The sequence below is a fragment of the Cadophora gregata genome, assembly GCF_030347475.1.
Source record: "Cadophora gregata isolate MNR1 chromosome Unknown scaffold_21, whole genome shotgun sequence".
Lineage (NCBI taxonomy): Eukaryota > Fungi > Ascomycota > Leotiomycetes > Helotiales > Ploettnerulaceae > Cadophora > Cadophora gregata.
Genome location: NW_026695944.1, coordinates 86101 through 99163, shown reverse-complemented (window position 1 = coordinate 99163; position 13063 = coordinate 86101). Strand labels below are relative to the sequence as shown.

The window sequence follows — 13063 nt, the reverse complement described above, 5'->3', positions numbered from 1 at the left end:
GTGCAGGTCTTTTTAAATTCTCAGTTAAAATCTACGCTAATCTAACTGTTTTTAGTTAGTTTAAAATCTAAAAATAAACTTAACTTTTAATTTTTAATTCTAATTAAAAGTATTATATCTTTCCTAATTAGGTCTAGTTTATATATAAAAGTGGGTCTTATAAAGGGCGCCTAGAGCGTATAAGGCGGCCTTTTATTATTTAAGGCCGACGTACGACGGCCTCTTATATTTTAAGGCGCCTTAAGCGTAAAAAGCGACTATTCGGCGAAAACAGCGAAAATAGCGAGTGGCACGTGTACCCGGCGCCAGAATTTTTTACTGATATAATCGTTTTAAAAGGTCTTTAGACTTATAAGGATACGTATTTAGCTGTAAAGGTAGTAGTAACCACTTCTTTACTATACCCGATTAGGAAGAGTCTAGAGCTCGGCAAAGCTCGGTAAGACTCGGTAGAGCTCGGTTAACTCTGAAGGGGTCTACCGACAGTTACCCACTTAGTTATACGCAAAGGGAAATAGCTCTACGCTACTATAGGAGTTTACGTCAAGTTTTACGTTAAATGTAATTAGGCCTAATCGGGAATAGCCCGGGGAATTTGTCTATATAGGCTCGAGCGCCCTCTATGGAATCGAGGGCTCCTTAGCTTGATATTCGCGCTAATAGAGAGGTTATCACCTGATCCGTGGTTATTTCGCTCACGTGCTAGCTAACGCTAAACCGTGCTATTACATTAGCTACGTAATATACACTATAAGTTAAGGCTATTATCCTCTCTAATTATAATAGTCGTACTTTTAATATAGCACCTCCTACTATTTATACTCTCTTAGAAATCAGAAAGTACTACCCTAAGGTACTTAGTAGAATTAAAGTGTAAGTCGATAGTAGTATTAAGAGAGGTACAGATATTATAAAGACTCTATACTTAAGTGCAAAGGTAGTAAGGGTTAGATACGCTACCTTATTTAGTATAGGTGCCGATAGCACAGAGAGAGTAAAGAGGACTTTTAAGAGTAAGTAATTAAATAACTACTATAACTACTAGTGCTATAAAGATAGGACATCACAGGGAGTACTGCCTTATATACTAATCAATAGTATATAGAGATAAAGGTTATCTCTTAAGAATCTAAAGCTATAGAAGAGAGAGAGGCTTAAAGGCTCTCGAAGCTATATACTCTAGAAAAGGAGCTAGCTGAGGCACTTCCTAAAGGGGATAGCTGTAGCCGAGCCAGCCAGGGGTAAAAGGGAGGTCTTCACACTCTATATACTACGCGGCGTCACACCTACTTAAGAAATAATATACTAATTATATTATAGTCCTTAAAGTAGAGATAGAAATATATATAAGACTTCTTAGTACTAAGAGAATCAGTGATTTAAGACTAAAGAATATAAGTATCTCTTCTTATTTCTCTCTAAGGAAATTATTAACGAGATATAGATTAATTTATAAGCTATTAAAAGAGATATTTATAATAGTAACATTAGATTAAAGAAGCTTAGCCTCTAAGTTAAGGCTAATTTATAGACCTTTAATTACCTATAGATATATTAATAATAATTACTATTCTAATACTATATCTCTTTAACTAATTTTTCGAATTATATTTAGTGTAAGCTCTTTTTTATAGTATCTAGCTCCTTTGATATATATTAGCTTATACTTTATACTAGCTACTTTTAGAAGCGAGGGAATTTCTTTACTTCAGTTATAAGTTTAGCAAAGGAGCTATTACTGCTTTAAAGAACACTACTAACTACTACTAAGTGTGAGTTTTAGAATTTTAGTCGGTGGCGTAGGGTCCTCATATTAGCTTTACAGAAGTAGTAGATCAGGATTAAAATTGAAGCATGTCAACGAAGCAGCAGCAATAGAATACAAATTCGGGACTGTGTAGCATACCGGCTCATGGTATGATCCTAGCATATGCCGCGATGTTTCTTTTCTGTTGTGAATTGAAGTCTCGCCTAAAGTCGGTTACACAGCGCTATATAAACAAGTGTTGATACAGTTGGAACAGATGATGCGGACTTGAAGGAGACGGGACTTTGTCGATTAACCTTGGTTGTTTGACCTCTTTGTCTCCAAATTCGGTTGCGGTACAAGTTTGAAAAGAAATCCACTTTTCTTTGTCCTGTTTAACGCTACTAGGAACTAAGAATGTGTTCTTGCGTTGCAATATAACTTTCTTACAATTCTGGATAGCTAAACTTGATAATTTGAGAAACGTGTAACGTTTCTAACTCGGTCGGTGTCGTGAGTATAGACTCGTCGGTTAGTATCAGCTATGAAGTAAGGTAATAAGACGCTCGATTCTTAATAGGAATTGAGACGTTATAAGCAGTGGTAAACTAGGTGTAAACTTGCTATTTAATTTGAGTACGAAGCTCTACTATCTAGGAAACTACCTACTTATTATATAGAACTTCCGACTTCCTGTGTAAGCTGTGTAAGACGTCTTACAGGGCGCGCAAGCTCGTAAGCCTGTCTAGTAAGCTAGTATATCACGTGACCTATGTCTACCGTGATCAACATAACTATTATTATAATAATAAGCGTGGAGTATAGTACTACTCGCTAATTCGTACTATTCTCTTGTTAGTGCTATTCTCTTAATAGTACTATTAACCCTTTAGTACTAAACACCGACTGGTGCTATCCACTTAGTAGTACCATTAGTATTATAGTGCTAACCCGTGACTTATACTAAGACTGAGCCTAGTTTGTGACACTATCCCCCTTCCAGCCTAGCGTGTCCTCACGCTTAAGTATACCTAAGGAAATATCGACGACTGCCTACGGCCGTCTTCTTCTTTTATTATGCTACCTGAACGCTTAACTAAAAGAGTCGATTATATTACGCTTAGGCGATAGATTGAATTAAGTGGAAAAATCATAGTACCTTGTACTAGATATAAAAATACGAATTACAAAGATTATATGTCGCCTCGCGATCTTAAACTGACTTAGTGTAGTCGATGTGCCTATCTAAATAAGATATGCGATATACGTACTGTGAACTATATACTAATAGCGTTAGATTAGGAGTCCCTTAACTCCTAGATCGAGAAGTTAGATACTAAGGAAGAGGAGGCGATAGTGAAAATCCTTCGTTTAAAGAAATAGAAACGTTTCCTCTATAAAAGGTAGCAGAAGATAATTACTGCTGAGCTAAACTTAATAGAAGAGCTTGACGCTCTTAAAGCGTTAGAAAAGGAAGCTAAGGAGAAGCGGAAGGCGGAGGAGGTATAGAAAAGTGCTAAGTTAGTAAGCGCGGAACGTCCTAGTTCCGGCGATGTTGACCCCCCTTACGACCTAACGGTCGGCCTTCCCTTCGACCTTAAGGACCTGCTCTAGGCCGACCTGGGTTTTATTAATAGAAACTGGTAAGCAGCTTCAGGTAGCGAAGGTTTAACTTAGGTTCCTAAGTGTTCTCGGATTGTAAGTAATCCTTCTATTTCACTAGGTATTTAATAATACTGTACTTGTACTAATAATCTAGCAGTTCCTCTACTTTGTATTCTTTAAGCGGATTAATAGGTTCTGCGATTATTTTTAGGGCTAGTAGTGCGCCCGGTGGTGCTTTTTCTAATAAGGATATATAGAATACTAGGAATACTTTCTTTATTGTGTTTAGTAGTTGGAGTTCGTAATTCAAAGGTCCTTTGACTTACTTAATCTTAAATAGTCCTAATTTCTTATAGTCTAATTTATCGCTTAGCCGCTGCGTGTTGATGTTTTTCTGTAAAAGATAAACCCTATCTCTCTCCTGTAGCGTTGGCTCCTGGCTACGTGTTTTATTATAGTAGTGTATGTTTCTTTTTACTACGAACTGGAGTTCCTGGGATAATTCCTTATATAGGTCCTGAATCTTCTGGACCTGGATACGAGCTGTATTATTATCCTCAACTGTCAGGTTAGGTTCTCTGTATACGACAGGTTCGTAACCGTAGTTAGTAAAGAATAGTGTTATGTTAGTTGTTTCTGTGGTCGAGCTGTTGTAAGTGAACTCTGTAAGTGGCAGCAGTCCTACCTAGTTATTTTATTAGTAGTTGATATAGTATCGTAAGTATGCTTTAACGACTTAGTTTATCTGTTCATTTCCTCTATTTATCTGAGGGTGAAATACTGTTAAGAGTTTTCGTTTAGTTCCGAGGAAACTCGTTAATACCTTCCAGAATTTAGACGTAAATAGCTTATCCCGGTCGGATACTATTTCTTCCGGTACTCTACGCTTAGAGACTACTTCTTTAAGGTATACCTGCGCTAGGTCCTCGGCTGTAAGCGTTGATTTGACTAGTACTAGGTTCATGTATTTAGTAAGTCTCTCTATAATAACCAGTATTATATTATAGCTAACTCCTGTAGCCGGGTCTTTAGATATAGGTAATAGTCTAATAAAATCCTATAATATTGATTTCCAAGGTTATAGTAGTATAGGTACTATAATTATCTGCCTATAAGGTATATGCCTAGTTAGCTTATTCCTGATATAGGTATTATAATTTCCAACTACCTCCTTAACTACTACGTGAAGTCCCTCGCCTTAGTAGTATCGCGAAATCCTTAGGTACGTTCTTCGTACCCCTTAATATCCGTGTGCGGGTAGTCTATATTATTCCTGAATATATTCCTTAGTTAGGCTAAGCGGGAGCTATAGCTTCCTATTTACTCGCACGTATCCTTTCTTAACTGCGGTATAGTTATTAGTCTTTAGGAGAGACTTTTCGAGCTCCTGAGCTTTCTTTAGTGTTTCTGCCTAGGGTCCCTTGAGTTCTAAGGCCGCTGCTTCTCGGATATAAGGGACTAAGTCCCTATTATCTAATTCCTTGAGTAAGGCGGTTTTATTATAGATCTTGTCTCTTTTGTACCCTAGCAGCTTACTCAGGGCGTCGGCTCTAGCGTTATCTTTTCCTTGCACGTACTTAATTACAAGATTAAAAGAGGTAAGTTCCTCAGCCTACCTAGCTAATTGTCGATTATCTAAGACCTTAGTAGTTATGAAGGTTCGAAGATTCATATAGTCGGTGTAGATGATAATTAGATACTTGGCTCCTTATAGATAGATCTTCCAATATTTATATGCTTTAACGATAGCCATAAGCTCCTTCTTGTATATATTATAATTTTATTCAGCTAGGGATATTTTTTCAGAATAGTAGGCGACTAGGTATAGTCGGCCTTCCTTGTCTTGCTATAGGTGGGCTGCACTAGTACAGGTATCTAAAGCGTTGGTTTCGATTATACTTTCCCTTTCCTTGTCGAAACTATAAAGGATTAGTTCCTTAGTGAATTCTTTCTTAATTCGTTAGAAGGCTTCCTCGTACTAGCTAGTCTAGGTGAAAGAGATACTCTTCCTAGTTAGGTTGGTGAGCGGTTCGGCGATTTTGGAGTAGTTTCGGATAAACTATTGATAAAAATTAGTAAATCCTAGTTAGGATTATATATTCTTGACGTTCTTAGGTGACTCCTACTCTTTCACCGCTCTGACTTTTTCTAGGTTAATACTTATCTGTCCTAGGTTTATGATATATCCTAGGAAAGTGACCTGCTTGACTAAGAATTTATACTTTGATAGTTTTAGTCTAGAATCTACTTTGTATAGGGCTTTTATAACTTATAGGACGTGTCCTTAGTGTTCCTTGATAGTTCTTAAGTAGACTAGGATATTGTCTAAGTAGTATATTACGAATTTTCTGATGAAGTCTTTCAGAATCTCGTTATTCTGCCTTTAGTATGTAGCTGGTGTATTTGTAAGTCCGAATAGTATCACTGTGTGTTCTTATAAGCCTAAGGGTAAGATGAAAGCTGTCTTCTATTCGTGCCCTCTTTTGATTCGGATTAAATTAAACGTGTTACGTTAGTCTAATTTAGTGTATACTGTTGCTCTAGCTAGCTTGTCCTGTAGGTACTAAGTATTAGGTAAAGGATACACGTCCCTTATTGTCCTGTTATTAATTATACGATAGTCGCTATAAGGTCTTCCTTTAGGATCCCCTGCTTTCTTAGCGACTAATATATTAACCGCGTATAGTGATTTGGACTTCTGAATCTATCCTTTCTTCACTCCTTATTCCTGCTATTCCTTAAGTGTCCTTGTGGTAGCGTAATTATAGTAGTGAAGCTTCTCTGCAATAGGTATAAACCTTTCTTTAAAGTTGATCTCGTGGTCTTAGGGTTAATATTCAGGTAATACCCTTATGTCCTGTAGATCCTCGAATATCTTTGCGTACTTCCTATAGGGTACGGGCAGCTGTTCTTATACGTTATCCTTCTATTTGGGATAACTTTCAGATTCCTTCTAGCTAGGAATCGGACTCTTCCGTGTAGAGTTAATCGGCGTTATCCTTAAGAAGGCGGCGCTAGCCTCCCTTTCGCCGGATAGTTAACTGTAGCGATAGTTATATCTATTAAAAGTAAGCGTTCTTGCTTTCCAGTTGATGCTAAGGTTATAGCTGTTTATCTACATAGTTCTGAGGATGATATTATGTCGTCTAACTAGGATAATATCGAACGATAAGTACTCTGTGTAACTATTAGGTATCTTTATTTCGATGCTCGCTGTTTTGTCTCGCACCTACCTGTTAACCCCTGCGTTTTTCCTATCTAATAGAGTAAGTCTGTAAGGGCGTAGGTTACGTATAATAGGTATATTCAGTTGTTCTACTAGTTGTAAGTGAATAAACCTTCCTATAGCTCCTAAGTTGATCAGGGCCTTAGCTGTATTCCTATTCAGCTCTACTTAGACTACTAGTTAGTCTATCTCTCCGGTAGTAGCGAGTTCAGAGTAATCGAGGTGATTAGGGTACTCTTACGGTTTTATAAGTAAATCCCTTTGTTCCTTAACGATTTCTCCTGTTGTCTCGTCTATCTACTTCCTTAAGCCTTAGTTATAACTAATAAGGGTGTATAGGATATCCTCCTTAAGGTTAACCTAGCTCTGTATAGGTTCCTCTCTTGTCCTCTGGAATCAGAGGGGTTCCTATACTTATTATCTTCGCTTCTAATACCGTTTTCCGCTAGTCGTTACAGTTACGACCTACGTATCTTTAACTTCTAGATAGTCGTCTAGCTAGCTATATTCCCGAGGCTCGGGTTCTTCTACAAGGCTAGCTGTGTATCTTTTAGATCGTTAATCTATATACTTGGTGTTCTCTTAGAATACGATAATCTCAGTGTCTTAGTAGATAACGACGTAACTAAGGCCTCGCTCTAAGGTATCGTGAGTCTTTTGCTTTTCCGCTAGGTCTAGCTTATCTCCTATGTGTATCTAGACTCGTTGTTCTCTGTTATAAGAGCGGAGGGCCTAATTTTTATTAATGATAGGCAGCTGGTCTACCTAGTGATTATTAGTTACTTAGCTTTCTTGTTAGGTATCTAGGGATTCTATATCACTGATTCGCTAGTTTTTAAGGGATTTAGTTAGGACTTCCTCCTAACTGTTGTCCTTGCTAACTCGTTTAAGTACTACTGCTTCGCGGCGCTTAGTCTTTTGTTTAGCTAAAGCGAATTATTGTTTATCTTTAAGAGGGGCTTTCCCTCTATTCTTATTCTAAGAGTAGTCCCTAGTGAGGTAGCCGGCTTTACTATAGGTATAGTATAAGCCCTTCTCTCGTCGTTTCTATTTCTTAGCTTAGCCCTTGCCTCCTCTCTTAGCCTTATCTATTTCTATTGGGTTATAATAACTCTGTTTATTATTAGGGTAGAGTTAGAAGTTTCCTCCTCTCTTCCTATATTGTTCCGGGAACTGAGGCTTCCTGTATTAAGTAGGGGTAAAATACCCTCTTTTTTCCTTCTATTGTTCCTAGATCCGTTTGTCGATAGTTATAGCTATTTTAATTATTTCCTCTAGGCTATCGGGTTTGTCGGCCTTAGAGAGTTCGTCTTTAATATAGTCCTTTAGGCCCTTATAGTACTAGGCTTTTAAACCACTATCTGTCTAGTCTAGTCGTATAGAGTAATAGTAGAACTCGGTAGTGTATTCGTGAACAGATCCTTGTTAGCAGATACTAAGTAGGTGTTTCTTAGACTATTCTTTCTTATTAGGGTCTTTGAAGACTCCCTTGATAGCTGTAGTAAATCCTGTGATAGTGCGGAAGATAACGCGACTCTTCTCGGTTATAGTAGTAGAGCAAGCTCCGGTTATATATCAGTTGAGAAAGTAGTCGCTAAGGGCTAGTTCGATCTAGTGTACTATAGTGTCGCGGAGGAACGAGGCGATCTATAAGACCTTAAGGGATTCGGCCTTAAACTTGTCTCCGTTGAAGGCTAGGTATATCTAGTACTAGAGTACGAATTATCTTAGCTTAGATCGTTAACTATAGAAGGTATCCGGTAGGTTAACTTAGGGTAGAGTAACCTTATCTTCCTTCTTACTAGTCTAGGAGCTTTCTCCTATAACAGATCCTTCCTTAGGGGCTATTGTGTCTTACTAATGATACTTTAAGTAAAGTGCTTAAAGTATAACGTTTCTAACTCGGTCGGTATCGTGAGTATAGACTCGTCAGTTAGTATCAGCTATAAAGTAAGGTAATAAGACGCTCGATTCTTAATAGGAATTAAGACGTTACAAGTAGTAGTAAACTAGGTGTAAACTTACTATTTGATTTAAGTATAAAGCTCTACTATCTAAGAAACTACCTACTTGTTATATAGAACTTCCGACTTCCTATATAAGCTGTGTAAGACGTCTTATAAGGCGCGTAAGCCCGTAAGCCTGTCTAGTAAGCTAGTATATCACGTGACCTATGTCCACTGTGATTAATATAACTATTATTATAACAATAAGCGTAGAGTATAGTACTACTCGCTAATTCGTACTATTCTCTTGTTAGTGCTATTCTCTTAATGGTACTATTAACCCTTTAGTACTAAATACCGACTGGTGCCATCCACTTAGTAGTACCATCAGTATTATAGTGCTAACCCGTGACTTGTACCAAGACTGAGCCTGGTTCGTGACAAAACGTTAATAGAAATGATATTGAAGATCGCTGAGATCAGTGAGAAGCGTTGGAGGCAAATCGAGCGGAAACAATTCTCGCAACTACTAGCGTGGGCTGTTAAGTAGCATCTTATATAGCAAGCAGAATTAGACTAAATCGATACTAGAGTCCTGAATAGACATGGAAATAGAGATATCTGTCTTGAGAAAACGGCAGTAACAGTGGAGGGCGTGATAATCTAGTAGCGGGATATGGCATGCATAATAACTAGGTTGAGATTCTATGCGTTTTCGTACTAAAGCTTTTAATAATAAGGGCTACCTTTATGAACTGTGCTATTTTGTTATCAAAGTTCATTAATAGGATGAAATGGCTAAGTAAAATAAGGAATTAAGAGCGTGAGACTAATAAGCCTCCAGTTCTTAATTCCTACATCAAGATAGTGTGCACGTATGCAAATCAACAACGTGCAGTATACAAGTAGGCGTAACAGAGGACGAAAGCTGCAGGAGCAGGACGTTGAACTTCATTAGTAGATGATAGCAAGCGCTATAAAGTAATTGCACTCTAACTCACAAAACTATGTTCGACGCATATTTATTCATTTTTTAGTGGCCCGGCTTAAGAATTAAGCCTTTGGACCACAACAGTTGAGGCACAACTGAAGGTACTAATAACATCAAAGACCTTGGGTAAGGCAAAGTTGTGGTATTGTTAACCTGCACGTGTACGTTTGTCTCGTTACTACCTACGTTTACTTGGATTCATGTGATGGAGGAAGCTCCCGTTGCTCTCAAGTAGCAGTCGGGTCGCCTCGCATCTGTCTGCTTCAAGTCACGATGTATTGCGAGTGGAACCAGCTTTTTCAGTCTCTGCTTTACTTTGTTCTGCTCTTGGCTGTATATTGGATCACAGACTCGTCCACTTTGGCCAGGAGACTGTCAAATTCGAGCCATTTGGTGGTTCTTCGCGGTCCACTTGATTTCAGGATGGATACACGACGAGTCTGTTTGGTATGATGTAGCATGGAGCTGAGCCGCAGTCGTCTTCTCTGCCCAAGAGCACACTGTTCGACGAACAGCCACCACATGTCTTTTTTTTTCTTAGTGTGAATTATGGTGCCACTAGTCTCTCAGTCTGTTGTTAGTTCACATGCGCGTCCCAGCTCAAGGCTCTGGGCTCTCAGCCCGACATACAGCAGGACTGGCAGAATCTAGAGCTGGCTCCCAATCAGCTGATGACGAGAACAAAATTTTATCACTATTAGTTCCGATATCATGTAGAGGCGCTTATCTTTTATGACTGAGTCAGTCTTCCTCCAAAGGTTCTATTGGATGACCAGCTGAAGTCAAGATGTTGCCCCCCCCCCCCCCGTCGGCGGAACTTACGATGGGTCATCGGGCTCGACCATTGTTACTTCCGAACTGGCAATTGATGCCTAGTACACGGACCTCTTTTGCTCTTGGTGTTTCTGCAATACTCTGAATGAATCGTGGTATCGGTTCTCTTCACTTCGAGGCTGTCCCCCTTGTCTGAGCATCATGCTCAGCCTGGCTGCTCCAGCAAGAATCTTTGTGGTCACCAGAATAGGTCAGGAAACCATTATCATGTCACCAGGTGACTTCGTTATCTCTGGAGGTATCATTGTTGTTGTACAGGCAGACTTCAGCGGCTAGTTTCAGAACGAGCCTATTTCATCAAAATCGTCCTCGAGTATCCATAACCAAGTCTCTACAGCATCACCCTTGTGCGGTGAACAATTTTCTATATCTGCCGAGGATTTTCTATTCCGATTTCCCACTCAAGCCTCGGTCTCTGGTAGTAGAGCAGTTGGCAGGTCGCCACGAGAGATGGCAGCCAAAACGAAGCAAACACCTCGGCTCCTAGATCGGCAATGCAAACACCAGTATGACCTTTCAAGCATGCAGCCACTCACTATGCTGTCCATCGGCTCCCCGAAATGTACTGTGTTTTGTGTTTCCAGACCTCAGCCTTGATTCCTCGGATAATGCCTCCGTGAAATGCATGGAACCAGTTGTAATCAGCTCATACCGCAAGAGAGGTTTACCTGGAGACATTGACCGCTCGGGTCACCCTACACTAATCTCCTTTGGTTTGTACATTGCTCTGCTTCGCCATGCGCAAAACGTTACTTGTTGTTGTACCCGTGTCACAGATTCAGCGGCTGCCAGCGCGGTAATGGATCTCCTGAGTGAATCTTAGCTACAACTACAGTCCGGTTGAATTTTTTCTTTTGTATAACCTGAGCAGGCAGAGGCAGATATAGACTTGCTGCCACGCTCATTGCAAACTTCTCCCCCATTCCTCTGTCTTTCAACCGCATCAAACACACACAAAATCTGCCGATATTCACTCCAGCTTCAAAATGGGGATCGCTCAGAACCTTCAGCTAGCACCACTCCAACCTTTCCCAGCCATGGCACAAAATCTGCTCCAACTTGCACAACTCCAGCAACCTCTCCGTCCTCAACGCATAGCTGCCTTTATGCCTCCTTTCGCCCCCCAAGGCCGTTCAAGCCCAATGATCGCCGCTGGCCTCACACCAGCTGCAATGTACCAGAACATTCCCGCATATCCCAATATCTTCGCCCAGCCGCATTGCCACCATCACCATGAACAATCCCTACCTTGTCATCATCACCACGTATCTGACAACCATTCCACCTGTCGCGGCAGGCGCGGATGCTCCGGCTCTCATGGCCACTCGAGTCTGGAGTCTCCATTCAATCGAGGCTCCCGTTCGAGATCCCGTTCGAGATCTCGCTCGCGGACTCGTCGTCAGAGCCGATCTCGATCTCCTTCTTTCCGAAGAAATAGGGTACAGATTATCAATAGCAGCGGGCGAGGCAGCTATCCTCTCTACTCAAGCTTGGGGACTAGCTTATATATCGCTCTAATAGATGAAACGCGATATCATCGAGGCCAGGGCAATAACACTATCAAGATACCACTTTCGGCTTCCTTGCGCGATATATGGGGCTGTTTAGAGGACTACGTCCAGAGTCGTCGGAATCTTGACGTTGATGTCTACTTAACCGATGGACGGCGTGTCTCTTTCGATGATATTAGCAGCATGAATGAGTTGAGGAATTACGGAAACATGATTGACCATTTCGTCTTGCGATAGTTGGGGTTTGATTTGGTACTTGGGACGCTTGTCAACTCATGAACGGGTATCGTGCGCCGTGTTTTGATTTTTTCGATCATTTTTCGTCTCTATTCCCGTATTTCGCTCACTGGTAGCTATATAGACTGTACAGATGCGGAGGTCCTGTGCGAATCGAAGGCGTTGAAATAGCAGTGGAAATTTCAGTCCTGGCAGGAATCCAAACGCAGGATCAAAACAGTGCGTAGTTGTCAACACAGTTGGCTTTTTGTGTCAATTTAAGTAACTAGCTACATGGAGCTCCTTGTTGAGAGGAAGGAATCAACCTTAATTTAGTAAACAAACGTGAAATCCTTATTTTTCGGATCAGTCTCTTCATCAAATGCTTTTTCGCTGCTCTCGACCCCATTCGCCTCATCCACAGCATCACTCACCACCCTTTCCTCTGTAGTCATCATCGAGCGATCAGCGATGACCGCTGATTTGGCTAGCTGAACACGTCGAGTAGCGTGCTTCTTGTTCAGGAACATCAGGTAGAGCGTTGTAAGGCTAGTTATTTCATGTCAGCCACAATTCCGAAGAGTTCACAGATATGAAGATGTATATGTGTGGGACTTACATAACAAGAATAACGAGCGGGACGAAAAGCACCAGATTTGATATCAAGCCACGTCTGTACAGCGGCTTCTCTGCAACAGTGTACAGGTGAGGGCCAATGATTTGAGAGAGTTAGTGATACTCGCTTGATAAGATATGAGATAGCGTAGTACGTATATTGCCAGCACTCTGTCCGATGAAGAGCATAGCTATGGTGATCTTTTTCTTGGTTTCGCCTGCGGTGTTCTGTGAGGACCACGAGTAGATCAATAGGGCTAGAGCTTGTCAGCTGGGAGGAACTCGGGGAGACAACCATGAAAGCATACAGATACCAGGATAGAACGAGATCTATGTCACAAGTCAGATGAGGCGCTGAGAAGCAGGTGTATC

The 13063-nt window shown here is 40.5% G+C and overlaps 1 protein-coding gene across 1 annotated transcript; it reads right to left on the bottom strand.

Annotated features, from left to right (window-relative positions):
* Window positions 1–12408: 12408 nt before the first annotated feature.
* On the bottom strand, window positions 12409–12606 carry ONS95_008575 (uncharacterized protein; the record flags this gene model as incomplete). Its single annotated transcript, XM_058502132.1, has 1 exon — window positions 12409–12606. The coding sequence occupies one exon, from the start codon at window positions 12604–12606 to the stop codon at window positions 12409–12411; it is 198 nt and encodes a 65-aa protein (XP_058349162.1).
* Between the last annotated feature and the right edge of the window lie 457 nt (window positions 12607–13063).